This window comes from Gymnoscopelus microlampas, assembly GCF_963454915.1.
Source record: "Gymnoscopelus microlampas genome assembly, chromosome: 14".
Lineage (NCBI taxonomy): Eukaryota > Metazoa > Chordata > Actinopteri > Myctophiformes > Myctophidae > Gymnoscopelus > Gymnoscopelus microlampas.
Window position 1 is genome coordinate 40,109,487 of NC_139951.1, and position 24,786 is coordinate 40,134,272.

Sequence of the window (24,786 nt, forward strand, 5' to 3'; positions counted from 1 at the left end):
CATTAGTGAGGTCAGACACCGATGTTGGGCGATTAGACCTGTCTCACATTTGACGTTTTCAATTCATTCCAAAAGGTGTTTGATAGGGTTAATGTCAGGGCTCTGTGCAGGCCGGTATAAAGTTCCCTCCTCACTTATCTCAACAAACCATTTCTGCTATGGGGGACGCGCAGTGAGGGGCACGAGGGCCGGATTGTCACTCTGAAACAGGAGATGGCCTTCTGCAAATTGTTTCCACAAAATGTCATTGTAGCCTGTAGCATTAAGATTTCCATTCACTGGGACAAAGGTCACTAATTGGAATAACCCTAACTAGTGAAAGTGCGCTGAGTGGAGCACATTATCTCCGCCAGGCCGGGTGGTCTAATACCTAGGGCTGTGTGTATAGTCGTGGGTTGCAGCCGTCGTGGACCTGAGGAATCTGCGGGGTAGAAAAAGGGTTTCTAGGACATATACAGATTCAGGCCACGTTTACTTTGGAATAGAAAACAACACAGTGCCCCTGCTTTATTTTGCGTTCACACGAAGACGCAAAAGTGATTGAAAACGCTGTAGTGTGCATGCCAGGTGCGTGAGTAGAACCACTTCCGTTCTACATCCTATCACAGCTGTTTGTTTACCCCAATGCAGCGTGGTTCTAGGCTCTGCACCAATGTAATAGTACACGATGTGAGCCGACGTGAGCCATGACAACACAAGTTTTGCGGATTCCCCCGTGTTGCCTGTTTACATGGAGGCGCGAGGCGGAGCATTTTCAAAGATTTACACTCTGGAAGGGGGGTTTCATTCACTTTGTTGCGTTGTCAACCCCCGATAACGCTGTTGATGTCTAAACAGACTGATATTTTATTTTGCTGTTTTCTCTAGAGACCGTTGTCGTTTAAACAGGGCCTCAGTTTTTGCATTTTTGGCGCACCCTGACAGACAGACAGGGGCGAAAACATAATCTCCGTCAGATAATTAGAAAGGGAGGGTGTCCACTGACTTTTGGTCATAGGCTAGTGCATTAATAACTACCTCACCTATGATATAATGCGTTCATATGTACATGCCTCCATTTTCGGTTAAACATTTCCCTTGCAATAAATAATCTCCTTTCCAGATAAAATGGTCTTTGTCCGTCCCTGAGTGTGATGATGTGGAGATCACTCCACATGTCACTACAGACCGATTCCATCCATCGCAGGCTGCTAAGCGCTAATACATCATAATTTCCTTGGGCGCGTCCTCGGTAGGCTTCTGCTGCTCCTTCCTGTGCGTGTAGGCGGCGTGCTGGTACAGGAAGATGGACAGGATGGACAGGAGACAGAGCACTATGTAGACAATCAGGAGGTAGTAGCCGAGCTGCATCTCGGCGCTCATGTTGATCAGGTCCACTGAATCTGGAGTGTTCTGATTGATGAAGTGAAGGGACAGTTCTTCAGCCATGCCGGTCAGGTGCACGTTCACCACGAACATGATGAGGACGACCAGACACAGGCACGCTGTGGAGGGACAAAAACATTTGGTTTTGACTTCATGTTTTCAATTTCTGTTTGTTTTAATTCATTTTTTTAAAGTGGGTTTGCGAGTTTAGTTTAATTTTAGTTTAGTTTTGTATTAGTTTTAGGGTTAATTCATTTGTTTTTGGTTGATGGGTATTTGTCAGGGCCAGGGTGAGATTCAAAGGTTCAGAAAACTTTTGAAAATAGCTGATTTACAAGCTAGCTCACAATGCATGACATGTCATACATACACACACACACACACATACACATACACATACACACACACACACACACACACACACACACACACACACACACACACACACACACACACACACACACACACACACGCATACGTGGACATACAGACAAACGCTATTCTATATGACCCCTTTGGTGCTACGCCGTAAACAAAGAAAGAACAGGACAAAAATGTTGTTTGCCTCAAGTGTGTGCTGGAAGTACAAATGGAAGGAATCAACCCATTTCAGTCATAAGATCGGAGTCATCCTTACCACTCATTGAGCTGCAAGCGTAGAAGCCGACCGGGCCCATGTAGTTCTCGTAAGGATTACTGACACTGTTGTAGAGGGCGATTAGCAGGCTGAGGACCGAGCACAGCATGCACACCACCAACAGGGCCACAGACAGAACATGCAGGACGAGAGGGGCTCCTCCTATCGTCCCCAGCACTTCAAACACTGTGTGGAAAATGGTGGAAAATGATGATTACTTTTTTGTGTCATTTTACCGTCCAGCTACAGTACTTTTAGAAGTCAGAATTAGTTGGCTCGCTAATAGAGCACCGAAGTCTGACGTAATTTACGCATCCTACCTGGGTCACGGTTTCCCCCCCGTTCTGAATTCCCATAGACGTGTTTAATATCGCGTCAAATAAGAACTGTGTTCCAAAAATAAACAAATGATCCCGGCGGATTGACTCTTATGGATATGAAGCATCAACTGACGGTGAGAAAACGCTAATGTTACTTCCGCCGAATTAGTTACATTTTCGCCAGAAACAGACTGTTTCAAATATGAGTGACTGACTATCATAAACGATACAGAGCCACCTCCCTGACAATATCGCAGAGACAGTTTGTTTATTTTTGGACCACAATTCTTATATGAGACGATTCTAAGATGACCCAATGTTATTCTCTATAGATAAATTACTTTACGACCCAGGGGATGAACGAGTGACGTCAGGACTTCTGTACTCTATTGTGAAAGTTCAGGAAGTTTCATGACACGACTTTGACTCCAAGACACAATGTGGATTTTGTAAACAGTTAATGTAATGTTTAATGTAACCCTAATCCTAACCTAATTCCTTGCACCCCACACAGCAGCATCACTTCCACCTCAGTGTTAACCAATCATTAAGCGCTAGTATTTTATACTTAGTCATATGTGCAAAAGTTGTGAAAATAACACATCTACAAGCTGACAACACGTCATGATGCGACACATTGTGAGCAATTGAACATTTGTGAAAATATTTTTTAACAAATGAAAATCTTTAAACCATTAAAGCTGGGAAAGCATCTGTGTCATTTACATTTTTGCGTTGGCTAATCAAAAATAGCCGATATACAAGATCACAGCGCGTCACCTTGTGCTATTTTTGAAAAATCTTTAAAGTGTGAGAACTACTGATTTAGAAGGCATTTGTAGAATCGGCCTCAGGTCTTACTGGGTTTGAAAGGGCATAATTGAACTGAGAGTTGAGAGTGTAAAAAGGGACCCAAACTAGTCCTTAGTGTTAACGAGTCAAGTTAACTCTAAGGATTGTGCTGTGCACTATAATAACTATCTTGTGGGGCAGTGGTGGCCTAAAGGTTAGAGGAGCGCCCTCGTTGCCGGAAGGTTGCCGGTTCGAATCCCCGGACCGGCAGGAGAAATCTGGGTGGGGAAGTGAATATTCACCACTTCCCCAACACCACTGAAGTGCCCTTGAGCAAGGCACTGAACCCCAACTGCTCCAGTGGAGCTGGGTAGTGGCCAACAGTATAAGACTGTGGTTGTACTAGTCAGCTCCCAGGTTTTAATGTGTCTGTCTGTCTGTGTGTTTCTATGTGCAGGGCGTTGCTGAAAATGAGCACTTGTGCTCAGCTACTACCCTGGGTAAAAAAAAAAAAAAAAAAAAAAAAAAATCTTTCATATAGCCTACTACATGAAATAGCATAGGGATTGTTATTTCACTTCCTGTATTGGAGATCATATCATACAAACCTTTGCTGAATTTGAAGTAAATAACCACGTAATGGAATTGTTACAATAAAAGACAAATATCAATTAAGTCAGGTCATAATTTACCTGCGAAAGGATCGTCTCCTCCATAAACTGGACAATTGCTTCTAAGAGAAAGTCCATCAAAAAGATCCATAGAAATTTCTGCAGTGCCACTTCCATTGGACAGGATGCCTTCACGCGGAATACAGTCGAAGGTCGTTTTAGCCCATAGGGTCGACATACAATATCCCAACAACCCAATAGCCCCGGCCGTCGCGAGCCCACTGGTCAAGAAATGGAGGATCTTCTTAGTGGAAGGCATTCTCTCTCTCTGTATATTCCAGTCACACTAAACGAGTGTTAAGAGTCCCGGTTTGGTTGCAATCAGAACACGACACACTGCTGATCCACCAAGTCTTCCCTGAAACGGTTGCCTTCAGAGAGAGGGACACTATGGGCTGAAGGTATCATAAAACCTTGATTGAGACTGACCTTTGGTCAGAAACCGGGGTGGTTGCCATAGTGCTATCTATGACATCATATTCCCCAAACAGTATAAAATGTGATGTAAGGTTTGATTAGAGTGGGAAACAAAGGGGATTAAGCCTGTGGAGTGTCTGCAGTGATGGAAGAAAGTACTACATTTTTGTAATTAAGTCAAAGTATCAATACTGCAATATAGAAATACTCTGTTACAAGTAAAAGTCCAGTATTCAAAATGTACTTGGTTAAGTTTTGGCATTAAAATGTACTTAAAGTCCCAAAAGTAAAAGTAGAGGATTCTTTTAGATTATTTTCAATATAATTGATATTTCATGGCATTTAGGCTATAATGTTGTTGTTTTTAACACCATTACCAGCTGCTTGTACACAGTATGAGACCACTGTCTGCATGTACCTTTTAAGACACTTAAAAGACTCTGTGTGGGTACTATTCATTCAGGTTCTCACTAGATCTGTCACGATTACAACATTTAAGTTGCGATTAATTGTCATACAAATAATTGTGGTTAATGATTTAATTGTGCTTTTTTGGCATTGAACATTGGAACTGTCACGGTCCGCTCCTCAGCCCTTGGACTTTGTCTGTGTTTATTAGTTTTACTATGTATTCCTGTTCTGTTTTGGTCTTCTAGCTCTGTAGTTTGTTGCCATGGTGTTCTGTATCTTATTTTTGTAGTATCGTTTCAATTGTTTCCTTTCTGCTTAGTTATCTGTACCTGTCTTGTCTAACCAGTGCTGTGATTCCCAGATCGTACTCTTAGACCCCTAGCCCAGTGGTTTTCAACCTTTTTCGCATCAAGGACCCCCACATTGACACATATTAGCCCACGGACCCCCATTTGAAAAGATATGCCAGGGACTCAACCATTTTGATTTCTTGAGGGTCCCAATCTACACTGTATCATCATCATGTTCATTTAACTCTGAGAGTGTACAAATGGAACCAAATGGACCCGTTAGGGTCCATTTGGTTCCATTTGTACACTCTCAGAGTTACAGACACATAAGGGTCAATTTGATTCCTAACTATTAATTTGGCTGGGGACCCCCTGGAACCCCCTCAAGGACCACTGGTGGTCCCTGGACCACTGCCCTAGCCTATCCCAGTGTTGATTGTTGAGTTCACCTGTGTCTAGTTAGTCCTTGTCTGTATGCCCCTGTGTGTTTAGACCCCTGTCAGTTCGTCGTCTTCTTTGATATGGTCTGTTCCTTGTGTAAATTCAAGTTATTCTAGTCCTTGAGTATTTTTGAAGTTCCTTGTTCCTAGTGTTCCTCGTGTGGGCTTTTGTTAATAAAACCTATTGAATATTCTTGAGTATCTGTCGTTCTGCATTTGAGTCCTACAACTCCTGTACCACACCTTGACAGGAACACATGAATACAAATGTATTTACTTTTTGCCTCGTTTCGTAATCAAAAATTGCAAAGGGCAGATATGACAAATAACTTAAATATACTAATAACTTATATATACAAAGAAATTACTGACATATTTCATAATTTTGGAAAATGATTGAACATTTTTCAACATGGAAACAATTATGCCGATTATTATTATTATTGACGATTATGACAACAAAAATAATGAGTGATTATCTTAAATACTTGCGATTATGTAATAATGGTGCCAGGCCTAGTTCTCAGGGTCAGACATTAAGACCCTGAGGCCCATTCTACAAATGCCTTCTAAATCAGTGGTTCTAAAAACCTTTTCGTGCCAAGGACCCCCCAAAAAATGATACGGCTCGGACCCGCATCTGAAAATGTATTGTGCCAGGGACCTCCCGAAAAGAAGATTGTGTTAGGATTTTATTTTTGAAGTGACCCGCTGTGAGCTTGTAGATCTTCTATTTTCTAATAGCCAACGCTAAAATCTAATAATTTCGCGGTTACTAACGGGTTAAAGGAAGTGGTCTAGATTCACAGCCTTGGCTCCAAAGTCCAGGATGATAAAGAACATAATCATAAAACATAATGCTCATTAATCATTAACACATCTTCTACCCAAGGATGTTTTACTAGAAAGGGAGTGATCCTCCACCATCATTAACACCCTATACAAACACCATGATATCAGACTATAGATGAATACAGTCACACATTATGATGAAATAGATTGAATGTAAATAAATGAGTGAGTGAGTGTGTTGTGTGAGATAAGGATTAGATTAGGAGGAAAGAGGAGACTCCTTTCCTTCTTTCTGACAGTATTACAACTTGCTGCTGCTGTGCTGCCCCCCTGGGGTGACATGATTATGTGCACGTGTTGTAATAAACAGTGGCGCCAGGCGGCTCCCTTTATCTACACTAGAGAACAGAGAGAGAGAGAGAGAGAGAGAGAGAGAGGCAGAGAGAGAGCTCGACTGAAGCAAAGAGAAAGATAGAGCGACATAGAGAGAGAGATAGAGAAACAGAGAGAGAGAGGCAGAGAGAGAGAGAGAGAGAGCGCGAGCGAGAGAAGAGAGAGGGAGAGCGACATTGAGAAACAGAGAGAGAGAGAGAGAGAGAGAGAGAGAGAGAGAGCGACGAAGAGAAACACACAGAGAGAGAGAGGTTCTACTCTCGCTCACTGACAGCGCAGATATGTTCTCCTAAACAGCTCGTTGGTCGTGCCGTGGTGACAGCAGACAGACAGACTGAGTCGAGACAGACAGACAGACAGAGAACAGACAGAACACCGTGTCAGTGTGGATGTAATGTTTCCAGCGTCAAGGTGAGTGAGACCATTTACATTAGATAGTGTTTATATTATTATTGTGACATCTCATCCCGCGCGAGCAGCAGACTGGAGGCTACATTGATGCGTTCGTTCTGTTTTCAGCCAAACGTTACGCAGAATGTAATGAACGCACCGGCTGGCTTTATCACCTGTCTGTCTCTACAGTGTGACTGTCACACAGCAGTGTGTGGGATATATTCATATTAATAATATATGCATTATTGCTGTGATTGAAGACAGTTTTTTGCGTTTGTTGACTAGTTCATATTCTTATGTGTTGACATGATGATACTAGTGCCGCATGATGCCTCAAGCCTCAGTTATACTTAGTTCTGTCTGTGCCCGGGTGTCATGCTCAGTAAATAGCAGATCTACAAGCTCACAAATGTGACGCATTGTGAGCTTGTAGATCTGCTATTTACCGCAGGCAACAACAGTGTGCAGCTCAACTGCTCAAGTGTATAACTGATGCCTCAGTCTGCCCTGGTACAACCTCACTACACTTCTATTCTGACAACCTCACAAGACTTCTGTTCTGACAACCTCACAAGACTTCTGACAACCTCACAAGACTTCTGACAACCTCACTAGACTTCTGACAGTCAATGTAGGTTAATGGAGCAAAAGCAGAGTTTCCTTTTCATTTCTTGTTTTGGTTGTTGGTTTTTCTTTCTTGTGGTGCTGCCTGTTGTTCTTGCCTGTATCCTCTGTATGCCCAGTGGTTCTCAAACTAAACTTTAACATTTCCAGGTCTCTCCTTTACTCTGACAGTATAGAAATGGAACCAAATGGACCCGTTAGGGTCCATTTGGTTCCATTTCTATACTGTCAGAGTTACAGACCTGTAAGGGACAATTTAGACCCTCCCCAAAAGAACCCAGAGAGTCCACTTTAGAGAGCCACTGATGTAGCCTATAACTACTCCTGCTGCAAGGAGTCATCTTTTCTGTTTTCATTATTATTGCCAAACATGTAAAGAATGTTCAAAAGCTGCTTTTATCCCCCCGGTTTCACAACAAACTCCTTGTCATTGTTGTGGGCTCAGCTTTGTTGTGACTTGTCCTTCCAAACAGTGGCAACAACAGGCCACTAGAGAGGTATAATGGTATTATTGTTGAGTTTAACCCCAGAGAGGGTTACAATTGTAACCAAATGGACCCCAAGTGTGTCCATTTTGGTTACATTTGTCTGACTGAGTTACGGATGGATAGTTAAGGGATAGTTGTGTAGCCTCTTTCTTGTGTCTTTTAAAAAGGTAGACGTCCTTGTGGTTGATTATGGGCAGTGGTTGTAAAGTAACTAAGTACATTTACTCAAGGAGCTTGTTGATCTGCTATTTTCAAAAGATTTGTATACATTTTGAAAACTTGAAATGGGACATTCTGCATTATGAGTACTTTTACTTTCGGTACATTAAGTATATTTTGTACTTTTACTAAAGTTATTTCTGAACACCAGACTCTTACTTGTAACAGCATATTTCTACATTGTGGTATTGATACTTTTACTCAAGTAAAACATTTGATTATGGTGCATTGCCAGTTCAACAACTTAGCTGTGCTTTGCTCTTTGCTGTAGGCTGCTCTGCTTTTGCATGTGATTATATAAAATTCATTTACCGCAATTTCTTAGAAGGATAATTCATTAAAAACTGCTATTGCTAAAAGCCCTATTCTATTCTGTTGAAAGTAAGTGGGACATTGGCTGCCTGCTTCTTCCCTGCCCTTGAATTAACTTAATTTTAGCTTAATTATGAGTTGATTAGTACGGAAAGCGGAAAATGTACCTTCCAAAACAACAGTGTCAAGTCGGAGTCACATTTTCTATTTGTCTTAATTTGTCTTAATTGATTCCTAAGTGGGTGTGACAGATTTTGGGGACCATATGTTGTGCTGGTATTTTTGGCTGCTGCTGTCAGCAGACAATGTGTACACTATTCACACATACAGAATGCACTGCCTGTGGGTATAGAGGAAAGGATAATTAACACGTCTGTCTGTGTAGCTATTCCCCCGAATTCCTTGAAGGATTTGAGGTGTTATCAGCGTTTAATTTGGCTTTCCACGTATGTGCAATATCCACCCAGGCATCGTTCAATCTGTTAGCCTGTCAGGCAAGTCTTCAGTATTATGGAAAAACAAGAAGAAAGAAAAGACCTGGAATCTGACATGACAAACACTATAGCCAAGGGCTAGAAAAATCCTCCCATCCATGCTTGTTTCTTGGCAGCAGTTGGAAGTGTGGCAACAGTTAGTTCTTCCTGTTTCACAGAGAACACAGTTGCCTCAGAAATGACTTGAACCGTGTTTCTATAAACCAGTGGTTCTCAACGTGGGGTCCGGGGACCACCTGCGGTCCAAATGGACCCTTACGGTATCTCTGAGAGTTTACAAATGGAACCAAATGGATCCTCACATTGAGAACCACTGCTCTGAACCAGCCATCTTTTGAGTTCCCATTGCATTCCTGGTCCCAGCCAGGTGCATGGATATGGATATACAGTAATACCGAAAGTACACAGACTGTAGTAGTCATAATGATGTTTAGTTTAGCAAGTCCAAGGTGTGAGGGTGAGGAATGTTTGTTGCTTAACCCATAAGACCCAGGAACGCATCTGTGCCATGTTAAGATTTCTTTGGCTATTCTAAAAACCGTGAACATTTTGTGCAAATCTTTGAATATATACTTTTTAAAGCGAACATTTGTAACTCAAATCTTTTGCTTCTGGGGGTCCCTCCCTGGAACTTAATATTTTGAAATGGGGGTCCACGGCCAAATAAAGTTTGAGAAACACTGACAGTATAGCAACATCTGTTTCAGAAAACTGTTAGGATTTAGAAGACATTTGTAGAATCCCCAGAAGCAAAGATTTGTGTTACAAATGTTCGCTTTAAAATGTATCCGTTCAAAAATGTGCACACATTTTCCACGATTTTTGAATAGCCCAAAGAACATAATAACATGTGCAAATCACGCAGCAGCAGCCTTTATTCCGAGTTGCATCTCATTTCCACTGCTGCCTACACATTGTTGTGCCAAGCTGACTGTCTGTGGTGCTTTCCATTTTTTGTTGTTTGTGAGCCATAGCTGGGATTACAAAATGGCAGATTTATGTGCTTGTTTAAAAAAGAAAAAAAGCTTTGTGTCGTTTTTTTGCACGTGGGAGTTGTGTACAACACGAACAGATGTGGTGTGATTGTTGAAGCCCACTGAGAGGTGCCCGGCAGGGCGGTGAGCATGTGCTTGCTTTACCCAGAGAACAATGTCATTCACTGGGTAGAAACATGTGCTGTAAAAAGCAGTGGTTCCCAATCGGTGGGCCGTCACTATTGTGTCCCGATGAGACACGTTTTGAGCTTGTAGATCGGCTATTTTCAAAAGATTTTTATACATTTTATACTTTTGCTAAGACCTGGAATTGTGCCATCTTTATATTTGAGCTAAAAAGCAATATTTTACACTGTGGGCTATTCAAAAATAGCAGATATACAAGCTCATAGCGCGGCACCGAGTGCCGCGCTACGAGCTTGTAGATCTGCTATTTTTGAAAAATCGTGAAAATGTGTGCAAATATTTGAATATATATTATTGTAAAGCGAACATTTTTTAACTCAAATCTTTGCTTCTGGGGGTCCCTGGAACAAAATATTTTGATGGGGGTCCGCGGCCAAATACATACAATTTTGGGGCTCCTTGACATGAAAAAGTTTGAGCACCACTGATATAGAAACATACGTTTTTCAGAATACTGTTGAGCTTTAGGAGACATGTAGAATCGGCTTCAGGTCTCAATGGGTTAAGTAATGAATATGAGTGAGTACTTCTTCCATCACTACCTAAAACAACCCACCATCCCAGACCCCACCTCCTCCTCCCTTCCCCCCCCCCGCCACTATAGTCACAGCTGCACATCACCTCGGAAAAAAAACACAGATTCACACTCATTCAATCATTTTGTGCTGTCGAGACAGCGACCCCATGCTGGGCTGTGCCACATTCTAGCCTACTTTGTGATACTTATGATTTTTTTCTTTGTGGAATGTTAGACATAGCAGCATGCATGGCAATTAGTGGTTGATAAATATCTGTTAATCACTAATGAATCCAGCAGCCAGGGCTGCAACTGTCGATAATTTTCATAGGGATTATTTTATCCATTACTTTTTCGATTAATCAAATAATCGAGAAGCAATTCTTTGTTTATTTATTTTGTTTTACACAAATCGGCCAAAATGTTTAATGGATTAAGAGAAGCTTTGTTGTACAAAAGTTCTGCTCAATAGTTTCACACAAAAGTAGCAAAATAGACAATCTACAACCTCACAATGTGCTGCATCACTTGTAGATCTGCTATTTTTGAACATTTTGGGACTTTGATTTGATTATTGATTAGTATTATGAAATGAATTGATATTTTTGATTAGTGTGATGAACTCCAACCATGGGTTGAGTCCCAGTCAGACCTGGGTTTTAATAGAAAAGCTTAACAAACAACCATTCATGTGTATCCTACCTGAGTGCCTGTGATGTGTTGCCTTAGCGAAACATTGCTCAAGCACATGATGCTATGTTGCAACTTTAGGCTTGTTTGTGCTTGCGGCTTATTCCATACTAGCAGCCATGGCAGAATGCCTTGGGACTCTGTCATCATAAATCATGTAGTAAAACATATCAAAAAGATACGCAGAAGATGACATGTTTTCTTTTAATCCCTTTAAGCAGGAGAAGTTGATGAAAACACTTTATTAAAGCAGTAGTTCACACAAAAAAAATCTAGCAATTATTCACCTCATGAAGCTTTGAATTCATGGAGATTTTTTTGTTTCTGTCACATTCCTGAGCCAAAAATGTGATGACCGGCGGTGTCTCTCCGGTAGGAGACTCAAAGAGACTTAAAGAGTCTCCTACTGAGCAGCCACCCGGTCATCGAATTATTGGCTTAGGAATGTGACAAAAACTAAAAATTCTCCATGAATGCAAGGCTTCATGGCGTGTGTAATTGATACAAAATAAGTTATTCTTTGGGTGAAATACTCCTTAAATCACAGGGATGTTCTAGGGAGTGTATTGCTTGGAACAGCTGTATGTAGTTCAAGTGATTTTTATTCAAAGAGAACAAAACAAAAGATACAACAAGATACAAAAGCAACACCAGGGAAAACCTAAAGACACCAACAAGAAGACATTGTATGTACTGTACGTTGCTGCTTCCTGCTTGGAAGACAGGAAAGCCCCCTTTAGCCCCCTAATTCACAGAGAAGTGGGACCTGGGGAGGGGGACCTGGGTGGAAGGGAAGGCGTGTCACCATCAGAAGAAGAAAGGCCCGAGGCTGGGAGCTATTAAACACATGGCCATGGCGGGGACGGCTTGCACAGCTGTGCAAACTGTTACCTGCTGCCCCCCGTTCCCTGTTCCACTCCCCAGTGTCCCTGTTTCAACGCAGAACGCACGCCCAGCGGCTCTCTGCCCCGATCTGGTCCATGCTGTACCACAGCCTGTCTTTTTCTTCACACAGACCTCAGATCAGTCTTACAGCTACTGCTGCTGCTGCTGCTGGGGAAGCCAAGAGCAATGACAGATGAGTGTGTCTCCGGAACTGGAACCAAAATAGGACAGTACTGTAGGGCTGCAACTATGGATTGTTTTCCTGGTGATTATTCTATTGATTACTCTTCCTGTATAATCGGGAAGTTATATCTATAAGTTATATCAAAATATATTAATCGATTAGTCCGACTAAGTACTTGAGCCCTATTTCTTACGATGTTGTCCAACAGTCTCTCGCAAAAAGAGCGAGACTGCTATTATAGCCGATCTACAAGCTCACATGGGAATAGATGAAAGCTTTATGAGCTTGTGCTATTATCGCTATTTTGAATATTTCGCTTCTTCCCTCCTAAAATCTATTTTTTTAATTATAATTGATTATGGATAATTTTTATAATAGATTAATCTATTAGTTTTATTAAGTGTTGAACTCCTGTACAGTTCGTTACGACAATCCATATACAAGGTGTGATTTGAACCTTGGGTTAGTTCACCAGCAGCTGTGCTTTAAGGCTCACTGAGGTCGTTTTCATCCAGTGTGGTAAACAGCTGGGCAGAGATCAAGGCCGTCCCCCTTCTCAGTGGCATCAGAAGAAGTAACCCAAGTTACCATCTGTTGTTCCAACCAGTGTTGGGCCTGTGAGGTATGACGGTATGGCCGGTAAGCACATGAGACGACGGCACAAAGAGGATATCTGTTGAAGAAAGATCAAAAATAGGATTAATCCTATTATTCTAAAGTTAGTGCATCTCCTTTTCCTCCCCTAAATGTTCCTCTCTCTACCTGACTGTTGTTGGGTTTTTTTTTTAGCACGAGAACATCTTGAGGACACAGTGATATTGGATACATGTGTGCTCCCTGTACTCTGGGCTCAGTACAACAAAGTCTGTCTTCTGTCTTCAAATGGTGCAAAAGTCTGTCGCTTTATTAATAACTACTTATTACACTAGGCTGTAGGCCCCCTAATTCTTTCCCAACAGGGGGTCCGGTGCCCTTAGGGGGTCATTAACCACTTGAACCCTAGCATCCCTTTTCTGAGGGGAACATTAGCCAAAAATAGCAGATCTACAAGCGCACAACGCCTCGTGTCGCAAGGCGTTGCGAGTGGTTAACCAATTCTAAGAAATGTGGCCATATTAACACCCATAGCTTCTGGTTTCCAGTGAGTTTGAATTTTCAGGTGGGTCATCAATTTCATCCAATCAGGAGAGAGAGAGACACCATTTATCAGCTTCAATTTGATAGTTTTCCAATTTCAATTTTGTCTACTCGTTTATTTTTTTGTTTCATCGCTTCCAATTTCACTTGCTCATCCCGTGTCCTGTATGAGTTCTCTTTCCTGTTTGGATTAAATTGGTATCTTGACCGGAAAATGATTTTTTCTGTTTGTTTACCAAAGAACTAGAGAGGTGGGGAGGCCCCTGTTACTGAGCAGAATATAGAGCTGTTTAACCCTTCATTTAACAAACAAATATCACTTACAACCACTACAAGGTTTTACTGATGACTTTTAAAGCCTTGCGAGGCCAGGCTCACTTTACATTTTAGATATCGTTGCTGTCGGGCAGAAACCTCTTATCTCCATATTCTCACTTTTTCTGTTTTTTCGTAAATGAATGCCCTACTTCATCATACTACACACAGAAATAGCAAAAAATAGCAGATCTACAAGCTCAAAACGTGTCGCATCACGTTGTGAGCTTGTAGATTTGCCTTTTTTTTTGTGCTATTTCTGAATTTGAGTCCTGAAAAGTAGCAGTTTTGGAGATATGAGGTTTCCACCCGACAGAGACAATTATGCTGGTCCCGTATGAGCCGGAGTGCAGCCTTAGATCTACTCACAATGACAGGGCTCTCTTAGCTGTTTCTAAAACTTGCCTCATCACCTGGGGAGGGATCGGGGCTTTTGTCGCCCACGCACCCCTATAGGCTCTGGAACGGCCTGTACCTGAGGATCTAAGGCTGGCAAAGTCAGTCAGTGTCATCTTTTAAAATCCTACTTTTGTATCAAGGACTTTTCAAAGTTTTCATTTGCCTCTTTTTTTCCCCCTGTGGTTATTTCCTTCTATACATTTTTCATGTTTGTCATAACCCATTAAAACCGGGAAAGCATCTGGGCGTTGGCTATTCGTAAATAGCAGATATAGAAGTTCACAGCGTGTCACTTCGCACTGCGAGCTTGTACATCTGCTATTTTTGAAAAAGTTTGAGAAATCTTGAAAGTTTGATCGAGAACTACTGATTTAGAAGGCATTTGTAGAATCGGCCTCAAGTCGTAAAGAGATAGTTCACCTTTTTTTCAATTGATAGTCACCCCATGGATTTTTTTTGTTTTTGTCGCATTCCTAAGCCAATAATTTGATGACCGGCAGCGGTTCCGGTAGGAGACACAAAGAGTCTCCTTTGTGTATCCTACCGGAACCGCTACTTACCGGTCCGCTGGTCATCAAGTTATTGGCTTAGGAAAGCCAATAATGGGTGAACTATCCCTTTTTAATGGGTTAATTTGTTTCTTAAATTGATGTTGACCACATGAGTATTTATTTTATCATTTGATTATTCTACTGTTGTTGTTTTTTTTACCTTATGGCTGTATTATATCTTGTTGTTATAGAACACTTTCTAACCCTGTTTCGACGGTTCTGCTGTTGGTTGCTTGAGTTGGCTGTTTGGTAAACCGGGGATCAGTCCTTGTTACACACTCCTCATGACTTGCTCTGGTGTAATGTAAACGAGCAACAAGGCGTGCTGTAGTTAAAGACGAGATGAGAGCCTCTTTTTGGTTACATCCAGCGTAGGCAGACAGCCCAATGATGTCATTCCGGCAACAGCTGCCCAGAATATGGGTGTATTTCTCCCCTCGGGCGACACATAGCTCCCTCTATTGTATTTCTGTCACTCATTACACGAGGAGCGCTCCTCCGCAAAGTACACACACCATGTCGGCGTGGCTCTCAGAAGACTCAAGCTCTGAGAGCTTGACACAATGACCCCGGAGTTGCCTTATTACGAGTCTCGGGAGGAAAAAGAGGGGGAAAAAATAACGTACATTGTTGGAATGCTTTTAAGATATGAGGTTATTGTTTGGTGTGTTTAAATTTGATTGAGACACTTAAAAAACACTCAGTAATATCTCAACGGCTTGTTTTCTATGTCCAATCGTTACGTAATGATCAGCCGCTCTGCATATTTCATGCGATGTGTTGACGTGGGGGCGCCGTTTTCACAGATGTGTCACATTATTGGATTGTTTTTTTTTGGCGAAAGAACGTGTCGGCCCAATTCACCAGTGGTGTAAAGTAACTAAGTACATTTACTCAAGTACTGTACTTAAGTACAATTTTGAGGTATTTTTTACTTTAGGGGATTTCCAATCTTCTGTATTTTTACTTCTACTCCACTACATCTCAGAGGCAAATATTGTCCACTACAATTACTAGTAACTTTAGTTACTATTTACTTTGTAGATTTTGATTATTATTACAAAACGTTCATTAACCACTTCAGCCCTATATACATTTCGGCCATTTGAAAATAGCCGATTGTGAGCTTGTAGATCTGCTATTTTCACATTTTTATACATTTCAAAACTTTTGAAATGGGACATTCTGCATAATGAGTACTTTCCACTTTACTTTAAGTACATTTTGATACCAATACTTTTGTACTCAAGTGCATTTTGAATACAGGACTTTTAATTGTAACAGAGTATTTCCACAATGCGGTATTGATACTTTTACTGAAGTAAAACATGTTAGTACTTTTTCTACCACTGGTCACAGTATTGGATTGAGACGTGAGGGTGTTTTTATTTTTTTAGGCCAAAGAGAACGTGTCGGCCCAATTCACTGACCTGCTCCCGGGACTAAAAGCAGGGTGGAGCTTTTTAAAGAGATTAACTGCTCTGCACTCCATGGCCTGATTCACAGGGAAGTGAAAGTAAACACTTTGGGGTCTGACTTTATACTCAGCTTCAGTCCACTTCTTTTTATCTGAATGAATACCTTGAAAAGTAAACATTAAGGCCTATATCTTGCGTGTGAATACAGTGGGCAGCCTACATGGCAATAGAATAGTTCTTAAAGGGATAGTTCACCCCAAAAAATACTTTTTTTCTATCGATCAGTCACCCCATGGAGACATGGATTTTTTTTAGTTTTTGTCGCATTCCTAAACCAATAATTTGATGACTAGCGGACCAGTCATCAAATTATTGGCTTAGGAATGCGACAAAAAACAAACAATATCCATGATTTCAAGTCTCCATGGGGTGACTAATCGATAGAAAAAAAGTCTATGAAAAGTCATTCATTCTGTGATTCAAAATCACAGATCTACAAGCTCACAACGCAGTGCGACGTGATGTGAGCTCGTAGAACGGCTACAGTCGGCCAAGATATTTAGTGTAGAGCGAAAGAACAAACAGAAGGGGGGCCTTGTATAGAGCCCTGTGGGACTCCGGTCAACTAAATATAGGGTTTCTATATATTAAGTGGTTAATCACGACTAGAATAAATAACCGATTACCAAGCTCACAACACATTGTGAGCTTGAAGATCTGCAAATTTTTTTTTTTTTCAAAAGGCAATTTCTATTAAGTTTTTATTTATTTTTTATCTTTTTTACAAATTTGCACAAAATAAGTATGCTGTGGTTATTATGGTTAATAAACCTTTGACAACCTTGTTACTGTGTTGGAGGAACAACAAAGTCAGCTATTTGTCTGTCTGCTCATTGGAGGCTGTGCATTGGCTGTTAACGGTAAACAACTCTGGGATGCGCTCATCATATATGCGCATGCTAAAAACGTCTCACCCACACCTTTCCTAGATAGCAGGGATCTTTATGATAATAAGCACGCCTCTGTACTAGAACGTAGATATGATGCAAACAATGGCAAAACCCAGGCATTAAATACCAACACTGTTTCTGAGGTAATTTAAGGCAATCGCTTCTTCAATTTAATTAGCGTTTTATAGCCAACCAACAGCCTTGACCTTGGTTGTTTGCACTCACTTCCAGCCACTATAAAATGAGATGGCCATTGATTCCTGCCTGCCTTGCCTGCTGCTGCAGCAGTTTGGCTGTGATCGAGTCTGTCACCTGGTGATGTAGACCTGCATATTGTAAAAGTCATTATCTCCTCCTTACTTACTTCCGCGGGACCGTCAAGGCCATATAAAGAAGGAAAGGACCCGTACATCACTTTCTCAGTCCGGCGGTTCCAGCTGGCACATTTTGTTGCGCTGGCAGGAAAACCGGAGGCCGAATTTTGTTCAATGGAATGCATTGAAGTCAATGAGCAGTGCCGGGTGGACAAGCGTGTGAATAAACACTGTTTATGAATGACTTCGAGCTTCACAGAAGAATCAATTCAGGAATATATAAGACACGTCACACGTTGTTTTTTTGATGTGCACACTATATAATTTTCTTTCAGGTATCTAAAGAGAACAGAGCAAGTTATTCTGACTGTGCCAGCTGTCATCGCGATGACAGACAGCCCATACTGCCCAGTGAGAAATGTACTCTGTAGTCTTTTGATGCCTCAAAAAAATGATATAGTGTGGACATTGGAAAACAATTAAGAGCAGAATCAGAATGTATGATATGACTTTTATTTTCCTGAACTGAATATATGACGAAAGGTTGCAATCATCAATAAAATAAAAGTTTATTCCATTGGTTCTCAAAGTGGGGTCCGGGGACCCCCAGGGGTCCTTGGAGGGGTACCAGGGGGTCCCCAACAAAATTTGTTGATATAGCGTCACAATCATTTTAACCACTTTAACCATATTTTATACTTTGGTTTGGCAAAAATAGCAGATCTACAAGCTCTGTGCCGCGATATGAGCTTGTAGATATTTTTGAAAAATCGTGAAAATATGTGCAAACCATTGAATTAGAATTTATATATTTTTTTTTTAAGCAAACATTTGTTACTCAAATATTTGCTTCTGGGGGTCCCTGGAACAAAAATATTTGAGATGGGGGTCCGCGACCAATCATTTATTTGGGGGTCCTTGACATGAAAAAGTTATTTAAAAAAGTATTGTATATTCCTATAGCTGGTCCAGCCAACTCTCATTGACTTCACTACATTCCACAGAACTTCCGGCTCCACTTGGTGCATGCCATGGCTTATAGAACGTGTCCCTTCCTTCTTTACATAGCCTTGAGGCCCATAAACTATAGAGCAAAGGAGAGGAGTCCCATGAAGGTTACTCTGATGTACTTTATGGGCTTCATGTGTCTGTCCATCGCTGACATGCGTGTCTTGCTAATGCAGTGGATGGATCCTTTAGGATGATTTGTCTATTGCACAGTAATCAGTTTCTGCCAGATATATGCAGTTCTTTATGAATGCTCTTATTATGAACATTATCTCATATTGCTCTGACAGTCTTCCATTAACCCATTAAGACCGGGGAACGCATCTATCATTTTAGATTTCTTTGGCTATTCAAAAATAGCAGATCTACAAGCTGTATTTCTGCAATTTTTAGAAAAATCGTGAAAATGTGTACACATTTTTGAATATATATATATACATTTTTAAAGCACATTTTTTTAAACTGAAATCTTTGCTTCTGGGGGTTCTACAAATGTCTTCCTAACAGTTTTTAAAAAAAACTTATGTTGCTATAATATCAGTGGTTCTCAAACATTTTCATGTCAAGGACCCCCAAAATGATATGTATTTAGCCGCCAAAATATGTTGTTCCAGGGACCCCCCCCCCAGAAGCAAATGTTGGAGTTAAAAATGTTCGCTTTAAAAAAAATATATATATATTCAAAGATTTGCAAACATGTTAACAATTTCTCCAAAAAATAACAGATCTACAAGCTTGTAGCGTGGCACTCGGTGCCGCGCTATGAGCTTGTAGATCTGCTATTTTGAATAGCCAAAGAAATCATAAAATGACACAGATGCGTTCCCGGTCTTAGTGGATTAAAGTCTTCATTAAGTATATTCTATGAGTGCTTGGCACATTGCCAGGCTCTCCCCGGTCCGTCTCATATAACTTACTGAAATAAGCCTGATTTATACTTTTGTCTTACCATGATGTTGAGTGCTGAAAGTATCCGATCTACAAGCTCAACGCGTCCACACATTGCTTTACAGGTCGGCTTCTTTCAGCGGAGCTTAAATCCGCCAGTGTTGGAAAAAGTACTACATTTTACTTAAATAAAAGTATCAATACTGCACTGTAGAAATTCTCTGTTACCAGTAAAAGTCAGAAATTCCAAATGTACTTGAGTAAAAGTACAAACGCATTGGTATCAAAATGTGCTTAAAGTACCAAAAGTAGAGAGTACTCATTATGCAGAATGTCTTAGTTTTCGAAAGTATAAAATGCATAAAAATCTTTTGAAAATGGCAGATCTACAAGCTCACAATAGCGTTGCATTGGGACGCATTGTGAGCTTGTAGATCGGCTATTTTCAAATGGCCGAAATGTATATAGGGCTGAAGTGGTTTTGTAATAATAATCAAAATCTACAAAGTAACTAGTAACTAAATTTTTCAAATAATTGTAGTGGAGTAAAAGAACAATATTTGCCTATGAGATGTAGTGGAGTAGAAGTAAAAATACAGAAAATTGGAAATACTCCAGTAAAGTAAAAAATACCTCAAAATTGTACTTAAGTACAGTACTTAGTTTCTTTACACCACTGAAATCCTTCTACAGCAGATGATGATTGTTCATTGAAAGATAACTGTGTGTGTGTGTGTGTGTGTGTGTGTGTGTGTGTGTGTGTGTGTGTGTGTGTGTGTCTGTGTCTGTGTCTGTGTCTGTGTGTGTGTGTGTGTGTGTGTGTGTGTGTGTGTGTGTGTGTGTGTGTGTGTGTGTGTGTTGAGACAGTGAGATACATAAAAAGGAAAAAAAGAAAATAATGGTTTGCTTGTGTCAATGTCGAGGCTGTTGTGGAAGGCTACAGTGATGAATGAATAATGCATGTCTTACTAAAGCGGCCCATTTCCCATTCATTCTTTCAGAGCAGAGCTAAACGGAGCCGTGTATGATCACTACCAGCTTGTTCATTCAATGATATCTCCGTTGTGTGTGTGTTCGGTGGTGATAACATGGTATGAATATCCGCGACTAACATTTCCCACTGTAAAATGCAACAATACTGTAATTCAGCCGCTTTCTCTTTTAATCATCAGAGGCACCGAGCCATTTGAAACCACATTAACCCATTTAGACCGGGAACGCATACTGTGTCATTTTAGATTTTTAGCTGTAACCATTATTTTATACTTTGGGCTATTCAAAAATTGCAGATCTACAAGCTCATAGCGCGGCACCGAGTGCCGCGCTACGAGCTTGTAGATCTGCACTTTTTTTTTTATCATGAAAGTTTTTGCAAATCTTTGAATCCTACTATAATTCTAGTAACCTCTGTAGTGGTGGTGAAGACACCCGGTTCTCCTCACTGGCTGGACCAATTGCTCTGATTTTGCACACAGCCATTGACCATTACCATCTGAACACAACTGTGAAGCCCGTTTTTCAATTTCATCAAATCTCAGCTTCTTATTAGCGTTTTTCTGTCAAACACTGTCGCCATGGTTACGGGGCTGCCCAGCTATGGGACGAACTGCCTCCCGGGTTGCCAGATCATGTGCGCATATCCCCCCACGGCTGCGCTGCGCCGACCGGGTATGGTCTAGTATATATAATTTTTTTAACTACATTTTTAACTCAACTCTTTGCTACTGGGGGTCCCTCGAACAAAACATTTTCATGTCAAGGACCCCCAAAATTATATGTATTTGGCCCGGACCCCCATCTCAAAATATGTTGTTCCAGGGACACCCAGAAGCAAAGATTTGAGTTAAAATGTTCCCTTTAAAATATATATATATATATATATTCAAAGACAGAGAATTTTCAAGATCTTTTCAAAAATAGCAGATCTACAAGCTTGTGTATGAGCTTGTATATCTGCTATTTTTGAATAGCCAAAGTATAAAAATAATGGTTGAAGTGCATGGTTACACAGATGCGTTCCCGGTCTTAATGGGTTAAAGCGGTACAATATTGTAGCAGTTATAATTTAAATTACTTTTCGTTTATTCCCGTGATGAAGACCAGCTGTCTGCGGAATGGGAAAACAAATTGAAATGAATTGATTCATTAACTCTTTAACAGCCCTGGGAGATGAGATGATGGAGCCCGCCGATCTATAAGCAATTTACCTTGACCCCGCCCACCTCTTTGAAATCACTATACCGCCGTGGCTCCGAGGCTCGTTCATGTTCATCCCACTCCCGCTTGATGCCATCAAAAGGCTCCGTTGATGACGGTGACAATGGAGCACATTGTAGTTCTGTCTGTCTGTCGCTTTAAAGCTGATAAGGGGACGCCGGTAGCGTCACAGATGAAGGTCTTCTTCAGTGAACGCTGTACCTTTTTTAGCGGCGCTAGCCGCTCTATACCTTTAGGTAGAGCGGTAGCCCTCTATACCTGGCTTTTGCGTCAACGTTCTGATTGGTCAGACACGTCAACAAAGAGATTGGTCAAGCTTCACGTGACACGTGGCTATAAACACATTATAAACACATATCGATGACAAAATGTATCAAAGCGCCGCTACCTTCACACAGGGTGTGATTTTTTTTATTCACTGTTTGGGTGAACATGGTTCTGAACCTTTTCAGGCTGCCCGGGACCCCCAAAAAGAATCATATTTGAACTGGGGACCCCCCCCCCACCCTGATAACCACTTGGAATTGTAGGAGTTGAGGCATTACATTTAGTTTGAGTCGGTTCCACAGATAATTGTTGTGAAAAATAGCCGATCTACAAGCTCACAGCGCCCGAGGTGTTGTGAGCTTGTAGATCTAGGATCTTCAACGGGGGGTCTGGGACTCCAACGGGGTCCTCAAAGTTACTACAGGGGTCTGCCAAATCTTTGTGTGATAGGAACCTTTTTTCTTTCTTTTTTTTACATTAGCCACTTGAACCCTATCATCCATACTCTGAGGGGAACATTTAGCTGAAAATAGCCGATCTACAGGCTCACAACGCCTTGCAGCACGAGGCGTTGTGGGCTTGTCGATCGGCTATTTTCGGCAAAGAGGTTTGGTGTAGGTCTACATGTAAGTGGTTTAAGTGGTATACACATTAACATGAATCCAACACACTACACAATATGTTGTCAAACAAGTCTATGAAAACTACAACACAATTGTATCCAGTATGTAGAGGGGGTCCCTGCTTCATCTCTCTCTCAGCTAAGGGGTCCTTGGGTTAAAAAACGTTGAAAAACAGGGTTAAAGTGGTTAAACCGATGTTGATGCTATAATAACACATTTAGCTGGGGAGCCCCTCCATGGGTACCCCGGACCACACTTTGAGAACCAGTGGGTGTAGACTAGAGCCACTGACATTGACTGATGCGATGAATGGCCGTGTCTTAAGTTGTGTAAAGCGGTGGGATGCCGCATAGCGGTGCGGACCAGCCGCCCACGGCCCAGGAAGAGCAGCAGTCAGACATGCCCTGCATCCTGATGGGCCTCAGGCTATAGCGCCACTGAAGTGCTAATGCATAGGAGAGAGGAGGAGGATAATCAGAGCGAGGGGGGGGGCTGTCCTCTCTGGATAATATATTATAAATGGCCTGGGGGTTGAAGGCCAGCGCCGATCTGTGCGTCTTGGAGAAGCCTGAAGTATAGAAAGAAAACCTTTAGAAGAAAGCTAAAGAAACCGCCAAGAATGTCTCATCCCATTGGATTTCTGTCACGACGCTCAGGGATGTTAATTTCCGTTCACTTTGTGTGATGCACAGCTCTTCCTGTGGGAGGAAAGTAAAGGGGGAAATAATGGGAATATAGGCGCGCACACACACACACACACACACACACACACACACACACACGCACTGAGGGGTAGGGATAGTATATGAAACTTACGTCCTTTCATAAATTCCCTTCCAAATTCCATTTAGAATTTTGCTGTGCTGTCATTATTCAAAGCTCATTTGACTGTGTCAATTGTCAACAGACTCACTTTAAAGGTGAGAATTATTATTGTTTGTTGGCCGAGTACCGAATGGCCCCTACCTCAGAATCTCCCATTAATTACTTAAGCCCTGTTTTTGTGTATACATAGTAGGTGTTGCACATCGAAAATAGCCAATACACAACGCACCGTGAGCTTGTAGATAAGCCGTTTGGCTATTCTTTATGCCACTTTTTGTCACAGTCAGACTTTGCCTGTCTTGTCTAGGCGTTGCGTATTTCTATGTTATGTTCTTGCTCTAGTTGTTTTGATTCTTTGTTCTTGTCCTCCCCAGCTGTATCTCATGTGTAATTAGCTCTCTTTTATGTTCCCCAGTCAGTCCTTGTGAGTCATTGTGTGGTGTCATCATGTTTAGTGTTGTGTCATGTTAGTTTAGTTTGTGATTGTGACGTTTTCTCTGTTATTTTGTATTAAATCACCAAATATTTGGTGTTGAACTCTGCCTGCCTTGATGTCCAAGCATTTGGGTCCTCACCACACCACCAGATCGTGCCACTTTTAAGTGGCTAATCCTCGTTGCACATTATATTAAAACGTTGAATCACACATGCCAGTGTGGTCACGTTTGTCATCTGTTTACCATCGGATGACATCTGCTACACTCTTGTCAAAGGCAGCAAAGTCATTCATTTCCATCAACAAAGGCATGGGCATTTAAAATTGTAATTTAGGATATAAAGTTTTGCTGTGCCTACTTTACAACCTTCAACAGTACAAGGCCAACGGAGCCTTTCGCTGCGTCATACCTTGTGAAACACATTTGTCACCCTGACCTTCAACACTTATAAGGACTCTGTAGAGCAGTGGTTCTCAACCAGTGGTCCGGGGACCACCAGTGGTCCTTGAGGGGGTTCCAGGTGGTCCCTACCCAGCTAAATGATGGAGAGTTGGTAACCAAATGGACCCTTATTAGATCTTTAACTCTTGAGAGCGTAAAATGAAACCAAATGGACCCTTACGGGTCCATTTGGTTTCATTTTACGCGCTCAAGAGTTAAATTATTGTTAAACATCTGCATTACTTAATTAAATAATTCTTATTTTGATCAACGTTTGCCTGTTTATCTCTCCTGTTGGAACCACATCAATACAGTCTGGAATTGTGGACACATTTTTATCCAGCGATAACAAAATATTCAATGTTTTGGATCTGAGAGGCTAAATCTCATCAAATGGTGACGAATCCATATCTCAAATGCCGAATAAATAATGGACCTTGATATGAAAAGGGTTGAAAACCACTGCTGTAGAGGAACATTG

The 24,786-nt window shown here is 41.3% G+C and overlaps 2 protein-coding genes across 5 annotated transcripts in view; one reads left to right on the forward strand and one right to left on the reverse strand.

Moving 5' to 3' along the window:
- Nucleotides 1-1,197: 1,197 nt before the first annotated feature.
- Nucleotides 1,198-4,044, reverse strand: clrn3 (clarin 3; the record flags this gene model as incomplete). Its single annotated transcript, XM_084078347.1, has 3 exons — nt 1,198-1,484; nt 2,003-2,188; nt 3,807-4,044. The coding sequence occupies 3 exons, from the start codon at nt 4,042-4,044 to the stop codon at nt 1,198-1,200; spliced, it is 711 nt and encodes a 236-aa protein (XP_083934473.1).
- A 2,759-nt stretch (nt 4,045-6,803) lies between these two features.
- The window catches only part of ptprea (protein tyrosine phosphatase receptor type Ea), a 130,554-nt gene continuing 112,571 nt past the window's right edge, over nt 6,804-24,786 (forward strand). For all 4 annotated transcript variants that reach the window (XM_084079259.1, XM_084079260.1, XM_084079261.1 and 1 more), the window contains exon 1: nt 6,804-6,939. The gene's annotated coding sequence lies outside the window, so the exon portion shown is untranslated. The remainder of the gene's footprint in view (nt 6,940-24,786) is intronic.